This window comes from Brachyhypopomus gauderio, chromosome 18, assembly GCF_052324685.1.
Source record: "Brachyhypopomus gauderio isolate BG-103 chromosome 18, BGAUD_0.2, whole genome shotgun sequence".
Classification (NCBI taxonomy): domain Eukaryota; kingdom Metazoa; phylum Chordata; class Actinopteri; order Gymnotiformes; family Hypopomidae; genus Brachyhypopomus; species Brachyhypopomus gauderio.
Genome location: NC_135228.1, coordinates 14,248,920 through 14,269,343, shown reverse-complemented (window position 1 = coordinate 14,269,343; position 20,424 = coordinate 14,248,920). Strand labels below are relative to the sequence as shown.

The 20,424-nt window shown below is 48.7% G+C and overlaps 1 protein-coding gene across 1 annotated transcript in view; it reads left to right on the top strand.

Moving 5' to 3' along the window:
- Positions 1-20,424, top strand: part of tenm2b (teneurin transmembrane protein 2b) — a 187,044-nt gene that overhangs the window by 124,990 nt on the left and 41,630 nt on the right. Inside the window, 3 exon segments of the mRNA XM_076979759.1 lie at positions 6,749-6,885; positions 6,887-6,975; positions 16,961-17,199. Of these exon segments, the coding sequence (XP_076835874.1) occupies positions 6,749-6,885; positions 6,887-6,975; positions 16,961-17,199 (465 nt within the window).

Sequence of the window (20,424 nt, the reverse complement as noted above, 5' to 3'; positions counted from 1 at the left end):
GCTTTCGCCCCGGCCCCCGCCTAGTCTGCAGGGCTCCTGGCGTGGTGCGTAATTGGCACACGCCGGTGTCCACCTCTGCATCTCCACCCGTCGCGCGGAGTTAGCCTCCGCGCCGTGACGGCTCCCGCCTTCCGGCCTCCGAGGTGTCAGCGGCACAGAGGAGGCGTGTCAGGCTGACTGTGGGCCTCCGCGCCTCTCTCCTCTCCCCCTTTCCTTCACCTCCCCCCCTCCACCTCCGTGGTCTGGGTTCGTGAGCTCTCCCGGGCCTTGTGCCGGGAGGTGTGCTCTCTCGCGCGGCACCTTGCTGGTTTTTGGGACGAGCGGCGCTCTTAGCGTGCTAATACTGAGCCATGCATTATTCAGATGTTGTTTCACTCTCTGCTAGCTATTTCTGGTGCCTTTGCACTCTGGAAAAAATACCCTAACAAGGAAATCACCGGAGGTTTGCATTGTGTCTTGAATGTTTGATTGCCTGGTTTTCCTTTGAGTGCTGGAACGGTGGGAGGGGGGGGGCATGTTCACATCGCAATAGTGTCACCCAGACATAGGAGTAAATGACATTATACACCCAAATCATGATAGTAGCGTAATGAATGTCATTTTCACACATTTGTGGCTGCGTTTAGGATGCATTTGCAGTCTGGATCTCTGGGTTGTGTAAGAGGGCCACTATTACTTTCTAATTAGTCCAGATGAGTGGCCAAGGCCAAAAAAAAACCCTGATGTGTGTGGAATAATTAAAATCTCTTTCTCTCTCTCTCTCTCTCTCTCTCTTTCTCTCTCTCTCTCTCTCTCTCTCCCCTTTTCTCTTTCTCTCTCTCACTGTCTCGTTTTCCTTCTCTCATCTTCTTCATTCTCTTCCTCATTCTCTTCTTCATCCTCGCTAGAGCACTGTAATCTTTCTAATGAAAAAAAGATCAAAGCAGGCAGCACTAAGTAGCAGTCACCAGTGCAGAGCTGTCCTTGGGCCGTTCCACATCCCCGGTACAGGCGAAGGGAGGGTGTGTGTGTGTGTGTGTGCGCGCACTAGGTGAAACACGACCCAAAATCTCCCACACTCTGCGCTCTGCCTGCAGACCTGTGCCGCTCCTTTGCCGAATCCCCGAGCGATGTGTCAACGCAGCGTAGCCTGCCAAAAGTCAGCTTCAGATACGAGCCCGGACCGATCTCTAGCCTTGGCTTCAGACTGAGTAATGAATGTCTAAAGCACCCCCCCACCCCTCCCTTATGTGTCAAAGCCCTCGTTTCTCAGCTTGATTCAGGGAGAGAGCGCACTAAACCATGCACTTTGAGGGGCTCTCAGGCCTGGCACAGAGAAGCACTGGTTTAAATATTATGACTGCGACCTCTGCGTGGTTGGCGGTCCGTTTTAAAGCGTGTGGAGGAAGCAGAGTCCGGACGAGCACCTGCCTTCCGACGGGTTGCGGAACACGTACTCGTGCCCACACTCGGTGAAACGCTGAAATATTGTTGGCTGTCATATCTCCTGGCAAACTGTGGTGAGAAAAGGGGAAAAAAAAAGACAAAAAATTTGCCTGGACGTGTGAAGAGTGGATGGACAGATGAAAGAAAGGCAGAGGCCAGTTACATATTTCCCTTTCTCCCTCTCTCCCTCTCGCTCCCTCCTTCTCCCAGTAAACAGTCTGTGGCGGAGCAGCGAGCTCTATTACCCTGGCTCTGTCTCCAGGCTCCTGCTGCCACATTTAGATTGTGTCTTTTATCATTCCAAATTGACATTTATGCTTTTACTCGTATTGTTTTTCCAAGGTTCCCACCGCTCATGTCGAGCAATTTATTTTAATCCCTGTCACGGTGGGGCCCTGCAGCCTAGCAGGGCTTGGCGGCGGTAATTTCGCCACCACCATGCACCGGCAGCATGCGGCCCCGTGACACCGAAACCCCGCCCCCTCCCCCCTCCCCCTCCCCCGCTCCCCCCTCACCGTCCCGCCCCAGCTTCCCAGCACTGATTGCTTTTAGCCTTTTCTCCCCCCTTCTCTCCTTTTCACTCCTGTATATCTCTCTTTCTCTCTCTCTCTCTCTCTCATTCTGTCTCACTCTCTGTCTTTTTTGCTCTGTTTCTCTCTCTCGCTGTCTCTCTCGCTGTCTCTCTCTCGCTCTACCTCTCTTGCTCGCTCTAGAGAGAAAAAGAGAGTGAGCTAGAGAGGTAGAGAGATGGTGCGAAAGAGTGATAGAGAATGATGGACAGTGAAATATATATAATATATATGAAATATATATATATATATATATATATATATATATATATATATATATATATATATATATAATCACTCTCTTGCTGTCTCAATCTCTCTTTCTCTCTCTCTCTCTCTCTGTCTGCTTGCTGTCCTTTCATTTCTCTGACATGGCTCTTTGACAGCTGAGAGTGAGAAGAAAACATAAATTTCAATTCCTAGATTACTGCAGACAGGTTTCTTTTTACATCCTGTCCTCTGCAAGTAACCAAACCTGGCGGCCTGTTTTTTTGTTTGTTTGTTTTAATTCTTTCCTTCTCCCCATGCGTGTGTGAGGCCCGTGCAGAAAGCTTTTCTCTCTGGCACTGACAAAAAGTTGTTTGTAGTCTGGTTTGTTGTCTACGGTGTAGTAAGATAGAAGGGCGTGATGGGGTCTGTGTGGGAGGGGGTTATTGATTTGCCTGGAATGTAAATAGGTGTGTTTGTGACGGCGCTGGTGGGGGGCGGTCGTGCGGGACGGGAGGGCCGGGCGGGTTTGGATAGGCCTTCCCCGGCACTGCGACTCCCTCCCTGTGTCCCTCACCGAGCGTTTTGTCTGCAGCCGCCGTTTGCTCGCTGAATCAAAACTCAATTATTCATAAACACCGTTAAATGGTGGGGAACGGAAAAGCTCGGGGAGGAAGACACACGCTGTTGAAAGGAGAGTGAAGGAGAGAGGCTGGTGCGGCTAAATGAACGTCGGTGGCAGGAGACAGAATGGCTTCACAGCTGTTTCATGTTCCAATAAAATGGATATCATAAAGCCCGCGATGCAGGCGGAAATGTCAGAATAGGAGCAGCCTTTGACTGAAAGACAAGTCTTACTTGAGCAGGCGAAGCTCTGGTGTCTCGAACGCCACTGAACCCGGATGCAGATTTGAGCCCCCTGTTTGAGGTTTCTTTATATAGTGTGCTAAAAACTTTCCTTATAAAGTTCCTGAACAGGAACTTGGTTATTTACAGTATATCGAATTCACTTAGGAAGAACATTGGGAAAATAGGGCTCAGTCTATTTTGGTCGTAGAGCATTTGGATGTGAATGAATAATTACTCGGCTTCTCATTTTGATTGAACTGTTTTTAGAGATGCATTTGACTCTTTTTTTCTTCTTCTTCCTTCTTTAAATGGAACAGTGGGAAGTGTATTCTTTCAGAATAGGGAGCGTTTTCTGCTCGTCTTCTCCTTTGTGTCTTGTTCCGTCGTAATTCTCTTAGAATGTTGAATGCGTTATTTCCCAAATTACTTTGAGCATTTTTTTTAATTGGCCATATCTGCAAAATTCTGCAAATTTTGTAATGGCGACTTTTGTTGTGGAAAGTTGTGCAGTTCAGCTGATATTCTCCAGTGGTAGTCGAGCACAAAGACGGAAGTTGTTTCGGGTCAAAGCGACTCATTCAGCCCTCAGTTTCCACAGGCCTCTGCTGGATAGTAGCCAAGGCTCCTTTTGACACCTACTGTCCTTGTTGAAGTAACAAAGTGTATTTGAAAAGTGGGATTGGTTTCTGCTGCTTTGGCGTGCTATTGTAGGCCACATGTTGAAAAGTGACTGAATGCTAGCCCAGCTTTTATTGGAAGTGGCAGTCCAACATTCCTCTTGAGCTGTCCTAGACTTGGACAGCCATTTTGCAGACAGTTCCCATGATTAAAGTGGCCAGACTCTTTTGGCTGCTCTATAAGATTGACCAGATAACATGATTTTCCCAAAGCCATTTGCTGTGGCTGTCTAAATTTGACTTAACAAAACACTGTCGAGAAAAAGAAGACTGTTTAGTACTAGCCCAGAAATCAGAAATTGTTCAAGTAGTTGCTTCGAAAACAGTCATTTTCTGCAAATCGGTAATGTGTTCTAAGGTAAACACGCCTGCTTTGGTCTGGTTGGAGGTGGTGTTAGCATGTGTAGCTAACACAGCGCGGTGCCCCTAGTTTCCCAGTCACTTCCCTCGTCTCATAGGTGTCGTGGGCCTGGTGCGCGTTCGCCCGCCCACGACCTCCGGCCAGACGAGTGCCTCCTGCAGGGCTCCCCTCGCGCCCGTGCTCCTCTCCCTCTGCCTCCTTCCGCCACCTCCTGGGCGTGCCTCCTTTACTCAGCAGGAAATACATATTACATGGGGGGGGCCTCTTTGTGGCTAAGCCGGGGCTTGGCGCGCCGCGGCGTGCTAATAACGGCAGGGCCCTCTAATCTTTGCACTGCGCTGCTGAATTAGGAGCCCCTTCCCTGGCTGAGTGCTGTGGGCTCACTGGGGCGCCGGAGAGGCCCTATTGTCTCCTCCTGCCATGGCCTGCGTCACACTGGGGCCCCTGGCGTGCTCTTCTACTATGTGAAAAGGAAAGAGGAGTCCTGCTGCTCTTTCTGTGTGTCTCTCTCTCTCTTTCTCGTTCTCCCTCTCTCTTTCTCTCTCTCTCTGTCTGTCTGTCTATCTATCCATCTCTCGCTTTATGCGCCTGGCCATTTCTATTGAAGGCCACCGCCACGCAAGCCCCATTCACAGCCCCCTTCAGCGGCTGTCTTTTCGATTTCGGGCTCCGACAGCAGGTCTGAGGGACAAAAACAAAGGACGATGCTTTCAGATTCAGGCCCGGCCAAGGATATCAGAGCCCATTAAAACCGCAAGTCCCACAATGCTTTTGCACAGGCGGCAGGGGCTCCGCGAGCAGCCCGGGGTCAGCTTTGATGGGCATGTCATTGGACTATAATCCAGTGTTCTCCAAGCTATTGTTAGCAGCGTGAGTTCCTCCAGAGTTCCTGTCTCATCCTTAAGCAGCAGGAGGAGGGGGGGCTTTGTGCCGCACTGTGTCGGCTGTGAGGCTGTTTCTGGCCTGCTTTGGCACTCTGTGCGAAGGGGGATTACACAGCCCGGGCCCTCAGACCGTAGCCGATCTCCTCTCAGCCCCGGTTCCCCTTTCATCTCCCCGCTGCCTTCTTCTCACAGGACGGTAGAAGAAGGCTTTGAGTCCATTTCTCTTGCCTATCTTCACAGGGTCCACAGCGTTGGGGAACATGGCCTTGGAGAATGTTTTTAATTTGCTCTTCACAAACACTGGGAAGGGATGTAGAATGATTGCAGATCGTGTGAACCATGCCAGCGTTATCACAATTACTATGTTTTCTTAGAGATGCCGTATGCTGTTGTGAATCAAACAAAGGAACAAGGAACAAAAGTTACGAATACGTTTAAGGCTTTGTTGCGGCCACTGTGGATAATTGAATGTTAATGGTAGACCATGTGGATTATAGAGGGAATCAGATAAGCCACGAATAACTGTTAAATGCAATATTTGCATAGGTATTGTTGAGGTGGAAATATTTTTCCTTCGTTTTGTGGCATATATAGAATAGAGAGGATGTGTGTTTCGAATGCACGGCTTCGGATTGGCCCTTTGCCTGTCTTTGAGGTTTGAAGAAACACAAATGTGAAAAATGTGTTTGAGTACCTGAATTTATTTTTACCTGAGTCTTTCCTCAGAAATATCCTAAAAATATTTAACCTAAGTGTCGCATGTATTACAGAGTATATAACTTACGAATTTACGTCCAGTACAATGTACATGAATATAACACCATTATCGAATTATTCATGTGGTATATTTTATTGAGAGCCTTGCATCCAGGTTGCAGTTGTGATGAAGATGTACCCTTGAATGTACACATCATTTCTTAGGTTCACCTGTCATCAGACACTATTAACCTGACTGTTGAACTCACTATTTATAGAGAGGTGGATGGTGGGAGTGGAGAATCGCCAGCACAGTGTGAACAACAAATGGACCGCAGTCTCAAACTGTACACTGACATGTGTGAAATAGTCATTGGAGAGACTGCATATTACAGTATGTGGCCGTGCTGAAATATATGTTCATGAAAAGAGAACTTTTGAAACATTTCATTTGAAATGTAACATTTTTAAGCGAATACTTTCTGGTTGGTTATTTTAATATCTCTCTCCAGTTGTGGTTTTTGGAGTCATATGTTTATGAGGTCAGGAATGTCCTCTCCTCCTCTGACGTTGAATATTTTCATGCTCAGAGTTTCTCTTTTAGATGCTCAGATCTCATTTCTCAGCCTCTCTTGCACTGGGGACACTTCACATTGCGTTTCTTTCTGTTGTGCTACTCAGTGTATTAAAAACAAAAAAGAGAAAAACGACACCCTCACCAGTTAATCACGCGGCCATGACACCCAACCCTTTCAGCTGCTGAACGCAGGGGAGAGCATTCTGTAAACAGGCCTGTGCTACTGGATGCCTTGTACATGTAGAGCTACTGTAATTGATGCCCTCTCTCTCTCTCTCTCTCTCTCTCTCTCCCCCCTCTCTCTCTCTGCCCCCTTTCTCTGTCTCTTCCCCTGTCTCTCTCTCTCTCTCTGTCCCCCTTCTGACTCTCCCCATCTCTGTCTCTCTCTACCCTTCTTTCTTTCTCTCCCTCATTCCTTCCCTATATCTCCTCCCTCCTCTCTCTGTCTCTCTCTCTCTCTCTCCCTAACTTTCCTATACCCCCCCCCCACACCTCTCTCTCAGGTCCATCCAGTCATCACGGTCAGTCGACCCCGCGGCCCCCCCTCCCCCCTCCTCACAGCCACCACCAGTCCTCGGCGAACTCGCTCAACCGAAGCACCCACGCCAGCCGCCGTAACCCCCAGAGCCACGCCCCCACCTCCGCCCCCCGCCGACGGGCCCTCCACGCCAGAGTCCGTGCAGCTCCAGGAAGGCTGGGCCCTCAACAGCAGCGTGCCACTGGAAACCCGGTGAGTGCAGGGCCCCCCCTCACACACAGCCAGGCCCCCAGACGCATCAGTAACACGCTGGTCAAGGCACGCCACAAACTGCCTCAGGGGCCAAAGTAGGTGCCATAATGGTCTGCTCTTAATTTTCATCCAACAAGCAAGTTAATGTGTAAAATTTAATTCACATTAAATGAAAATAATGTGTAAAATTAAATTCATTAAGAAAATGTGTAAGGCATTTTTTTCCCTTGTTTTTTATTTATTTATTTTTATTTATCTGGTCATCAACAGTAAAACTGGGTGCAACAAATTAGTATTTTAGTCTTCATGTAAGTGGATTAGATTAAGCCTGTTATTCAGTTCATTCAGAGGCAGCTGAGGAAAACCCCACTACGCTTTAGCTTTTAATTCACATGTGAGATCTTAATTCTCAGTCTAAACAGAATACTTTCCTGTATAGTCTCGTTCCAAATCGTAGATGCTCCCTGGATACCACATGTTTTCAGTGAGGAGTGATTAGGGTTATGTGAAGCTTTGTCACCAGTCTTTCTCTTCATCGAGCTGCACTTTTCTCTGCTTATATCGGGAATGTTTTTGATCTATTAGCATAGCACATTAAAGCATTAAATGTTCTCAAAAGACACTTGGCAGAAGAAAACAAACAATCAAATAATTTGTCTTGAAGCATTTTTGAAACACACATATATATTTGTATATATATATATGCACACACACACACACATGTATCAATTGAGTAAAATGTTATTACTGTAATAAAAATGTATGTATATATATATATATATATATATATATATATATATATATATATATATATATATATATATATATATATATATATATATATAGTGTGTGTGTGTCTATATATATATATATATATATATATTATAGAATAAGGTTCTAAAAGTTTTATATTTTATAAACAATCAACCCCATGCTCTGAGCCCCTGCCCAGAGTGTAATACAGAGGCACAGCCAGTATTACCCTGTCTGCATACAACTCTTCAGCATGGAGTCCATTGCTGCCTCTCCACGGCTCACACACACACACACACACACACACACACACACACACACACACACACACACACACACACACTGTGGCCACACAGAGACCTTCAGTGAGCAATCTGTTACCCATGGACACAGCCAGCATGTTATCACATGCACACACCCCGTCACACATGATACACACACACACACGCAGACAGAGCTCAGTCATACCGATGTTCGCTCTCTCTCTCTCCCGCTCTCTCCTTCTCTCTCAATGTCTCTCTCTCCCATTTCTCTCTCTCTATCACTCTCTCCTGGTGATTTTGTGTTTAGTGCACCATTCCCTCTTTCCTACAGGGTTGCAGGTCACTCTCCTCTATTCCTGCAGCAAATCCTTTGCATGGCACATCCACTATTCATGAGATTTCCCCTCCTTACCTCTCGGCATATCTCTCTCACTCTCTCTCTCTCCTCTTTCTCCATCTCCTTTTCTCCTTCTCCCTCCCTTTCTGTCTCTCAGATGTTTTATTCAGCAGGTGCTCTGATATAGGACACAGCCCAGTCCCCCTGCCCCACCCTGCACAGAGCCGTGTCTCCGCTACCCTGTCAACACAAACCTTCACACCATGGGATCCATCACTGTACTCTCTCTCTCTCTCTCTCACACACACACACACACACACACACACTCGGGCGCTCCACACTCACCACAGAATCCATCAGTACCAATCACCACCCAGCCCCACACACCCTCTCTCTCTCTCTCTCTCTCTCTCTCTCTCTCTCTCTCTCTCTCTCTCTCTCTCTCTCTCTCTCTCTCTCTCTCTCTCTCACTTTTCCTTTCCCCAAGTAAAATATTTTGACACTCGCTCTCAGATGAAGGAGGAGGTGCATGAAAAATAGGTCATGCTATGCCAGGCATGCAAAACAGGGCTGAAACACCGACTATGGCCTATAGGAAGAATTCTTCTTTCTTTCTTTCTCCTTTTTATTTGAAGAGTGCTGGCAAAGAGAGGCGAGGGGGCCATATGGTAACAGATTGGTACAGAGTCTCTCAAAAAAACAGAAAAAAATGAAATGTGCAGCTGTCATAAAAGATGAAGTGTCTCACTTGCTTAACTTTTGAGGCAGAGGAAGCCCAGGTGGGACTGTGATTTTTTTTTCGACTTGAGGAGATAAAATAATGTGGGAGTTTCCTTTAAGTTCATTCAGCACCATGGACAGTTCCAGCCTTGCTGTACAGTATATCTAAGTATATGGCAGCCATTCCTCAAGGCTTGGGAGATAACTACATTTCCTATTAACCCTGCACATGCTCTGTCTTTCACTCTCCCTCTTGATCGCTGCTGCACAGACACACACAAACACACACACACACACACACACACACACACACACACACACACACACACACACACACACACACACACACACACACACACACACACACACACACACATTTAGGCCCCCACAAGCATCAAGCCCACCAGCCCTTGGCACTTCACCATCCTGCGTGTAGCAGTCATATTAGAATGGCTTCCATTGCGGCATATGGACTTGACTTCACACCTTTTACTTCTGTATTGCTTTGTCTGTCAGATGGCCCCGTCTAGCATAAATTGCAAGCCCAGCACTTCTCAGGGCAGTTTTGTCCATTAATACCAGTGGGTATTTACCAAGGCAATTTAGAGCGGCCTTCAAAAAGCTCAAGGCAGTGTTTCACCGGGGGCGGCAAGGGTGACTTTTGACCGCAGCTCTGCTTTGCTGTCTATCATGGTGATGTTGGGGGAAATGGATACACGCACACACACACACATACACACACACACACACACACACACACACACACACACACACACACACACACACACACACACACACACACACACACACACACACACACACACACACACACACAGAAATATAAATACACTGCAACCTATTTACACTGGCTATCGTGCAGTGGAGTGTAGCCCTAACATTATTTCCAGCTACTTCCTTTTCTCTTCCCGTACCCTCTACGCTTTTCCTTCTCCAGCGGCTTCACGCTCGTATACCTCTCTTCACGTCTGTCTCTCTCACGGGGCGCACGTGTCAGCCCCGGGGTCAGGGGGCCTGGGGAGAGCTGGGAATACTCTCTGACTCCACACCCTGGCTTCCGATTGCCAAAGCTGCAGGTGCCCCCTGTGTGTACTTGAGCAGGAAGGGCTGGGGGTCTGTGGGGGGGACGCGGCCCAATCAGAACGGGCTTGTTAGGCCAGGAGCTCCTGCAGAGTCTCTGAGTTGGAGCCACAGTGGGCTTCTCATAGAACCATACAGCAGGGCCATGAGAGAAGAGTCTCCATTAGTGACGGGGCGAGGGCTTGCGGAAATGCCTCATCTCTCTTTCTCTCTCTCTATATCTCTCTCTCTCTACATCTCTCTCTCACTCTCTCTATTTCTCACTAACTTTACTCAGCTTCCACCCACAGCTCCTCTCTTCCCCTCCCTCCTCCTCTCCTTTTCTCTTTCATTCTTTCAACTGTGCTCTCCAACACACACACACACACACACACACTCCCTTTATCTGGGCCCTCGTGCTATACCTCTTGCTCCTTTTCACATGCTGTATCACTGCAGCAATTTTGCGTCTCAAGTTGCACCAAATAAGGAGAGAAATGTCAGTTCTCTCTTTGTAAGCATTCAACCACTTTTACTGTTAGCCAACAACAGGAAGACATAATGAATGAAGTACACTTACGTGTAGTTGTGATAACACTGCCCCACAGGGGAGCCAGAGTTTACCACATAACTAAACTGAGCCACCGAGTGTATACATATTCATAAGCAGCGTTTGGGACCCATGGTGCAATTTTAAGGAATTGCAGATAATACTTGGTAGAAGTGCTTTTTTCCTCTCTGTCAGTGGGTGCAAGGGAGACACTTTAAATCCTAGGTGCAGAAATCTGGATGCATGTTTTGCAACCATATTTTCTTGAGTGGAATCAGAACAGCTCTTGTGTAGACACACTTGGGCGGCGGTGGAGAGGGGAGAGGATGGAGTGGACCTGGTGCAGACACTCATGTAGGGGGTTGTGCATCTGTACAGCGGTGCTGTATGACGCCAGCGTATGGAGTCGCCGCGTGACAGTCACGCCGTATGGCGGTGTTATATGATTATATGAGGTTATATGAGGTTATATGAGGCCCTGTTCATAACCTGAGTGGAAGCCGATACAGAGGTCGTTTCGTTACGATGGATTTCACTACATTTGCCATGGTAACTTGTCATGGTAACGCTCATAGATTACAAGTGGTGGTAGCTGTACGTTTCTTCTACACCGACGCAGGGGTGCAGCTACCGCTGTTACAACGCAAAGTACACGATGTGATCGACGGACCAAACGCCACATCTGTTGAGCTTGTGCTTCACGGAACCTCAGGGCGACCCAACACACTGGAAGGACAGCACTGTCCGCCCCCTCCCGATGCATGAGCTCACGGATGCCCGTGATTGGACAGTGTCACTATAATTAAAAGGGGAAGGAGAGTATGCAAGAGTTCTGTTTCCAAGGCAACAGCTGCCATGCGGTATTGGTCGCTGTCTCTTTGCCATTGTCTCATGTCGTGTGAGTTCCCTCCCTTTACACCGTTCACGCGTGTCTTCCTTCTTCCCAGTTTACCTGTGTGTGTGTGTGTGTGTGTGTGTGTGTGTGTGTGTGTGTGTGTGTGTGTGTGTGTGTGTGTGTGTGCGTGCGTGTGTGTGTGTGTGCGTGCGTGTGTGTGTGTGTGTGTGTGTGTGTGTGTGTGTGTGTGTGTGTGTGTGTGTGCGTGTGTGTGTGTGTGTGCCTCTAGATCCCTTTTCTTGATGATGAGTTCTTTGTTTTGGTGAAGTTTTGTCGTGTGACTTTTCTCTGCGTGTCTCGTTGAGCTTGCGTGTGTTTGAGCTTGTCTGTGTGTGTTTGAGCTTGTGTGTGTGTTTGAGTTTGCGGGTGAGTTCTCCTGTGTTGGTCTCTTATTCTCGGTTCATGTGCCGTGCTTTTGTTATTTCTTTGAATAAACCTCAGCTTGCCTTTCGCCTCACCTTCAACTTATGATGGAAAAATTGGCCAAAATAAGGATGCAGAGAGTTGAGCTGGCCTGGCTATTAGAGGAGACGTACGCTTGGTTTGGTATGCCCGTCAACACAGAAGAGGAACACCTAAGCAGATGTCAGCACGTCACTTTTGAGGGCAAACTGTACTGGTTCCTGGGATGTTTAGGAGAGAGCAGGTGTGCTTGTATTTAGTCTGTTTCGGCCTCTGTTACGGAGGTACGCAAGGCAAGTGAGATGCTTATCAGTTTACTCCCTTAGTTTTTAGAGAAGGGGCCAAACCTGCTCACGCTCCTCAAGGCCTCCTCTCCTCAGTGGTCCATTAAGTGCTGCACCTCACGGTGCCCCTAGTGGCCACACCCTACAACACCTCAGTGAGTGTCCCGCTGGCCTGCCCTAAAACCGAGTGTTCTGGTAGGCGTTCCCTCCTACTGTTTCCCCAGCCCCGCTGCTCATGGTCTCAGCACGGTTAACGGTGCAGAGGGAGGATAGCGTAGCTGTTAAAGAAAATCTCACCACACACAGCCAAGAGCATCCCTGGCCCAAAATAAGACAAAGAGGTCAAGCCCATGCCAGAGCCAGGTCCCGCCTCCAGCGCTATGCTCCAATGAGGGCACTGCCCCTGATCCTGTGAGCCCGTAACCCCAGGCCAATCATTGGACCACTGATGCTGCTCCACTCTATTCTCAAAAATGCAGAGCTTCCAAACACACGTCCCGCAAGTCACCACGTCCCGCAAGTCACCACGTGTCCTGCACAGCCCCCTGCCTGCCCTGCACCTGAGCCAGCTGGGCTTGCTTCCAGGTCGCTCAGTTTGTCCCCTCGATCTGTCCCACACTTCCATACAGTTGCTTGTCCGATCTCTGTCTCCGAGAGGCTGCTTCTGTTTTATCTCATATGAATCCCCTCTATTTTTTGTATTCACCTGTGTATTGTTTCCCTCCAATTTACGTGTGTGTGTGTGTGTGTGTGTGTGTGTGTGTGTGTGTGTGTGTGTGTGTGTGTGTGTGTGTGTGTGTGTGTGTGTGTGTGTGTGTGTGTGTGTGTCTCCAAGAGCTTTCTTAGTAGTCTATACGGGATGGTGGTTAAAGCAGTTTGTTTATATATATATATATATATATACTTACTTATATATATATATATATATATATATATATATATATATATATATATATATATATATATATATATATATATATATATACCGGTGTATATATATATACCGGATAGTTCTGTAGTATTCATTGTTTTTCGGTTCTTTGTTCTGGTGAAGATTTGTCGTGGGTTTTTCCTCAATCTTCATCAGATTTCGTCGAGTTGTGCTGGAGATCTTTTAGCGCTGGAACTGTTTGTTTCTTTTCTCTCCTGGATGTTCTCGGATTGAGTTTGTTGCTTTTGATTTTTTCTTTTAATAAACTCGGCTCTCACTGCCCGGTGGCTCCCCCCTTCGACACATTCACCAAACACTGGAGCCCTCTATCGCTGGATCTGACCAGCTGACATGTCTGAAATATCTTCCTTCACACATGACCCACTTGGGACATGGGGCTTAATTACACCTGTACCAGGTGGGACGTGTGGGTTGCGTTTGTTTGCGGGGGTCTTTACTGCTTTGTGGCAGTAAAAAAACATGGAGGGAGAAGTAGGCCAGTGTTCCGACTGTTTAAACCACCATGCAGACGAGTAAGAGAGCTCTCAGCGCCGTTTGTGTTTGTGTTTGGTTGCGTTATCTGTTAAATCTCTTGTTTACTTGTTAATTGCTTTGGCCCTTTCCCTCTGTCCCCGGGGGAAGAGAAGCAAGGTGTTTACTGTGACAGCGAGACTTTTCTCAGCTTTTCCTTTGCCGTTAGTTGTCATGTTTTTCTCCGTTTGTGCTGCTCGGTGAGGGCGGGCGGCTCGGTGCGATGCCTCGGTGGGCCACAGGACCTCCTCTGATTGGCACACCGTGGTTTGGTCGCTACCCAGAGTGTGTGTGTGTGTGTGTGTGTGTGTGTGTGTGTGTGTGTGTGTGTGTGTGTGTGTGTGTGTGTGTGTGCGGGGGGGATAACAAATAGCGGCTTTTAAAAGCAAGCAGGAAAGTTTAAATAAGACAGTGGGTGGGGGGTAGGTTGGAGGAACTGTAGGAAAGTTATACCGCCATGGCAGAGCAGAGCTTGTTAAGAAAGCAGCCAAAGGTACTTAAATCTACATTCCCCACAGTTCAGAACAAGGCCACATGCATTTTGGCTTAATGAGCATCACTTTAATTCATGTGGGCTTATATGGTGCCTTTATCTCTGGGATTGTAAAATGGTCCTTAATAAAATGCCAGTAAGTTTATACTGGTGGTGGACTTTTGACATCAGTTCCTATTTCTAGACCCTGTTTGAATGTCATGTGCCACCATATAGCCACAGTTATTTAGGGGCCCGTGAAACACACAGTCAGCAGAGTGATGATGAATAAAATATGATTGAGTAATCAATTAATTTACCTCCTACTTGCCATGTCGCAATTAGTGGCTGTCTAATGCTAAAGGATTACATTGCCTGAAGGATGATGGCTATGGCCTTAATCTTGCTTGTCACTGTCTGTTTGGTCATTAATCTGTGTGTGTGTGTGTGTGTGTGTGTGTGTGTGTGTGTGTGTGTGTGTGTGTGTGTGTGTGTGTGTGTGTGTGTGTGTGTGAGAATGTGGGAGAATCTGGACCCGCCCACTGCATTATTTTGAGCTGGGGTTAACAGCATCAGGTCAGTGTGTGAATGTGTCTGTGCTGTAGCACCTTCACCAGCCGTGTGGTCCTCCCTGCCTCTCGCTAGTGTCCTTCCATCCATCTCTCTCGTTCACAATCCTCCAATCCCGTCTTTCTGCAGCTCCGCCCAACGGTCCCAGCCTGGACCCCGCCCTTGATCCTCCCCCCCCGCCCACTGCCAATCACCCTCGTAAGGTAACCGTGGAAACGTCGTCCTCGTCCGCGCATCACAGAGTCTCCTTTAGTGCGTCTTCTTGTGCTTTGTAGGTTTCTATAGAGGTGTCTGAAGAGGCTGGAAGATCTATGTGAGAAAGTAAATAAATCAATCAATATTCCTCAGCATATCTGCACTGTACAAAGACCCCTTTGGGATTCTGGGCTGAACCCTGGGAAATTCTCAATGGTTGGAGGGCATGAGTATACTTGTTTGTTTGATCTTTTGCTCTTTTAAATGATTACTTAGCAAGCCTTTATTTTTATTGAGATTCTCATGAGAACCTTGGGACTGCGTATCGTATCCAAACTGCCTAAAATCAGAGTGCTTGAGGGAGGGTAAGATCTTTCACAAAAAGACATAAATATTACCTAACGATAGTGTAGGATGGTGAGGTTTAGTGAGGTGTTCAAACATCAGTAAACATGGAACAGCCTTCAACGCCTTCCGAGCATTACGGAGTATTAGAACAGCAGAAGACGGCACACAGGCTCTGACAGCAGAGGGATGAGTAATCACCAGCACAACACTTCCCTTTTCTCCCTTTTGAGCCAATTTTCAATTTACTGACAAATGTCACATCTGTGAAATCACACACGTACACACACACACCAACACACGCGGAGTGATGCAACAGTCCGGGGAATGGAAAGGTTTTCTCTCTGTCCACTTCAGTGCCCTCATCCACTCCACCTCAAACACACTCAGCTCAGACACATAATAATCTCTCCCCCCCATCTCCCTCTCTCTCTACCTCTCCCCTCTCCCTCCACTCTCCTCTCTCTCTACCTCTCTTCTCTCACTCTACCTCTCCCTCTCTCAATCTTCCTCTCCCTCTCCTGCGTTGTGCTGTCTATCCGTCTCCCTCTCTACATCTCCTTTCACTCCTCTCTCTCCCTTCTCTCCTCTCTTCTCTCTCTCCCCTGCCTCCCTCTCTCTCTATCTCTCTCTCCCTTCTCTCCTCTCTTCTCTCTCTCCCCTGCCTCCCTCTCTCTCTATCTCTCTCTCCCTTCCCCATCTCTCTCTCCCCATCTCTCTCTTTTCTCTCCTCTTTTTCTGTTTCTCTTTCTCCCTCTTCTCTCTCTCTCTCTCTCTTTCTCCCTCTCTCCCTTCTCCTCGGCCCTTAATGCAGTACCGTTGTGGGGATGCCGACTTGTGTTTAATTGACCTCCATGGACAGTAGCGTCCACACAGACACAGTAACACATCCCACAAAAATGTCAGCCTGAGATTCCGGGCCGGCACCAGGAAATCCGGCCTGTTTGTAGGTGCACGCCGGTTCCGATCCAGTGTGAGCTGATCTAGGAGAGGCTGATGGTTTAAGTACAAGCCACAGAGACAGCTGCAGAGCAGGGGACGGAGGTGGTGGGCGGTGGACCAGATGTTGCGGTTGGTGGTGCGAACTCAACACAAACAGGTCCATCAGAACCAGGTGAAAGGCGTAGTGTTCAGAATACTAGGGAGGCCCAGGCTGGCCTCTGTCCAGACCGAGTCAGGTCAGCTCGAAAACTGCTCAGTTGACCACTGAAAGAGGAATGTGTAGCAGGTGCACAGGGTTGTACCCTCAATCCTGCGACACCCAGTGATCTGGGATGGCCAAGTGTTCTTGGAAGAGAAGCTTAAGTTGTTGAACAGTGCACTAAGGATAGGGCTGGAGATTATTTGTGTTTTCACAATGACACAAGTGCTAGAATTGGGAGTGGGGCTATTTAGATAATAGTTGGTTTACTGTTCACTTAAGCCCTGAGGATGCAATTTACTCCCCTAAATAGACCATTTAACGAATCCATTTAATGCGCAGTTTCCCAGTAGAACAATGTAAACGTGCTTCCACTGCACCCCAACCTGCTAACAGTCATTACAGCATAATCCCCGCGCGTGGCTGGCCCCTCGTCTCTGCCTTAGTGGCTTATCCAGGGATTCGGCCTGCAGTCCCCACCTTGCGCTAACTTTTTGTGACCTCTGCCATTCTCCGCAGGCACTTCCTGTTCAAGACGCCATCTGGCACCACGCCTCTCTTCAGCAGCTCCTCCCCCGGCTACCCATTGGCCGGCGGGTCGGTGTACTCTCCGCCGCCACGCCTCCTTCCACGCAACACCTTCTCGCGCAGCTCCTTCAAGCTGAAGAAGCCCTCCAAGTACTGCAGCTGGAAGTGTGCTGCTGTGGTGGCCATCGGCGCCGCCCTGCTGCTCGCCGTGCTGCTCTCCTACTTCATAGGTAAGAACCCAACTTTGGGCCCGCCCACCTTTGGGTCCGCCCCCCTCTGGGCCCCGCCCACCTCATCACCGAGGCCTCCACACCAACACATCCCTGCAGCCCTCCTCACCTCAGAGGGAGGGGCCTTGAGTAGAGGTGGTAATGGTCACTTCAGGATTTTTTAGGTGTTTTAGATTTTATATGCCTGTATCATTAATAGGATTTCCATTGTTAGTGCTGCTGATATTTTAGTGAGACTTCCGAGAGGTGCCGGTGTGGGGCAAAAACATTTCAGCTTAGTCCCTGTTCTAGAATCAGACGTTTGTCCAGAATCTGTGCATCACGCCGCCCGTCCTCCCCAGCGTCCGCCGTCACTCTGCGTCCACACTGGGACGGTGCGCACGGTTCCGAGCGACGTGGGCATTGAGTTACACGCCAGCGTGCGAATGCCACTTTAGCCATTAGGGTGGCACAGGAAGGCATTAGCGCAGACTCTCAGGAAGCGACTCCGCTCTGCTCCCGCTCGCCTCCGTCTGACGCGGGCAGCTGGGAAAGGGGGGGAGGGGGGGGGTGCTAATTGTACCGCTCCAGCACTCCCCTGTGAAAGTTTAAGCGAAGGGATCGCAGGTATTTTATTTTGAGAGCAGCCGAAGAACTCGGAGCAGTCGCTGCTCTCTGTTGTGGTGACCTTGAGCCGATCGAGAGCTCGGGAGTGAAATGTGACTCCTCCTGCCTCCTCGCATTCAATTAGTTCTCTTTTATGCACACGGGGCACACTTTGAGATATATAAATATAGCCCATAATTCAATCCTGCATTGTACCGACCTCGGAGCGTGTAGCATTGCCTGAACTTGCCGGATGAGGACGGAATCATTTCAGTTGATCATATTTATTATGATTAGCTGGAGACATTTAGGTCTTTTTAATGTGCGCTATACACGCCTCAACCATGTTATTAGAAACACCTGTCTTATAACTACACCCGCTGGCCCCTTTATGGGCTAGACCTATCCTATATGTGTTTTTTATAGTTTCAGTTTCACAGTAGCCCATCTGTTGCTGTGCACAGTTTGACACCCTGACCAACCCCCCCCACCCTGTTATAGAAGCGGAGGACCACAGCTGTGTCCAGCCTCTAGCCCAGGTCTTCCTGCCCTCAAACCTGTGCCCTCACCAACAGGCAGACGAGGCTCTCAGGACGCACGTTTTACCTTCTTGACTGACGGTGTCCGTCACACTACTCTCTCCGTCAGGTGGTGACGGTGTCCATCACACTGGCCAAGCGTTATTTGAGCGGAACTCCGTTCTGGACTAGACGCTGACGTGATGATGGCAGCGGGGTTTTGCCACCGAGTGTGTCTGGAACAGCAGTGTCCACATTTTTTCTGTTGTAGTTGTGGGTTTTTTTTTTCATGTCAGTGTCACTGCTGGCTTGAGGTATCAGTCAACACTGTGACAACAGCACTGTGGCTGTTGATGAGAAGCAGGGGACAGCTACAAATTATGCACAGTGTTAATAAATAAGCCTTTTTTAAATGGGTGGGGAATTTTGTCTGTAGGGGCGTGGGCGTTTGACCATAGAGATTATGGCGTTTGGCTGCAGGACCCTGGGCACGGGCATATGTCCGTAGGGTCATTGGCGTTTGGCCGTAGGGACCTAGGGGCGTGGCTGTTTGGAGATAGGGGCGTGGCCATAGGGACATGACAGGATTCCTCCAGGCTCAGGGAAGCTGTTAGAGTCACTCTCACCTGCACCGCTGTCCGTAGGGAGGGAGGGCAGACGCGTTCACATCCTAAACCCTGAGATCTTTCTCTTGGATATGTAAGTAATCTTTGTGCAGTGGTAGCTACCGTACATGTTTATGGCTTAAGCAACAACTCGGGAGCTCAGTGTCTCAGCGTTTGCGGGGGGACGTGCGAGTGAGACATTCGTAATAACTCACAGCACTTCTGTGCATTATGAACGCGCTCGGTAGTATCACGTTAGCCTGGTCCGTTATTCTGGTATCCTACGGTCAGTGGCTGTGTGGTCAGGGATGGAACGACGGGGAACAGGCTAGAGGGGTCCAAACGAACTGTACGCGTCGAGAGTGGGTCACTGTTTGTAATCGTCCACCTGTACAAGAACTGCACGTGTGATTGAGGTGGGATAAATCAGATGTCCGCCGGGTACAGGCACCAGGCAGGGTGTCTTATGAAGTGTCTGGTGTGTGTAAGTTATTTGTTAATGATGCAGACAGTTGCAGAGAGAAGGGGGGGGGGGATTGCAATTCTGCACGTGTATTGGGGGGGGGGGGGGGGGGCAGGTTTCCAACGGTGACAGCTACATTACATGTCCCTGAGCTCCTTGAGTCTCTGCCAATCGGGTGGAGGTTCTGATGTGGTATTTCATTTCACAGCACCGCTGGACCTTCTGCAAATGCGCATGTGACAAATAAACGGATTTATAATTGCATTTCAACACCAGCGTTTCCAGAGTCCTGCCTGTATGCATTTATTGTAGATATTTCGAGCTTGCTTGGTGTGACTTCGTTCGTAGCCTTGCAGACAAAGGGCGAGAGTCCCGATTCACGCGTTCTGCACGTGCGTGTGTGTGTGTGTGTGTGTGTGTGTGTGTGTGTGTGTGTGTGTGTGTGTGTGTGTGAGTGTGTGAATGTGTGTGTGTGTGTGTGTGTGTGTGTGTGTGTGTGTGTGTGTGTGTGTGTGTGTGTGTGTGTGTGAGTGTGTGTGTGTGTGTGTGTGTGTGTGTGTGTGTGTGTGTGTGTGTGTGCATGTGCGCACTGGTGCACTGTTGTGTGAAGCGTGGCGTGAACTCCTGCAGTACCTGTGGTGGTGTGCAGGTAGCGTGAGACTCGGAGGGAGAAGCCCACAGCTCCGTGTGCACGCTCCTCCCTGCCTGAGGCGACACACCGCACCCCAGACCTCTCCCCCTCCTCTTTCACTCTCTTCCTATTACTCTGCCATTCCCTCACTCTTTCTTTCTCTCCCTTTCCTCTCACCGCCTCCTCCTTTTTCATCCCTTCACTCTTCCTCCGCTCGTCTTCGTCCTCTCGGTGGCCGATCCCTCTTGCTCCGTCTCTGGTCTTCTCTCTGCCTCTGAGGGTGCAGTGCTTTCATCCAACCTCAATATGCACTTCAGTTGAGGAAGGATACATGTCAAATTAAAAAAGCATGCTGGGGGAAAAAAAAAAGTAAAATGGGTTTTTCCCTTTTGGTTTAGCAAACTGGGACTCGTCCATGACGTC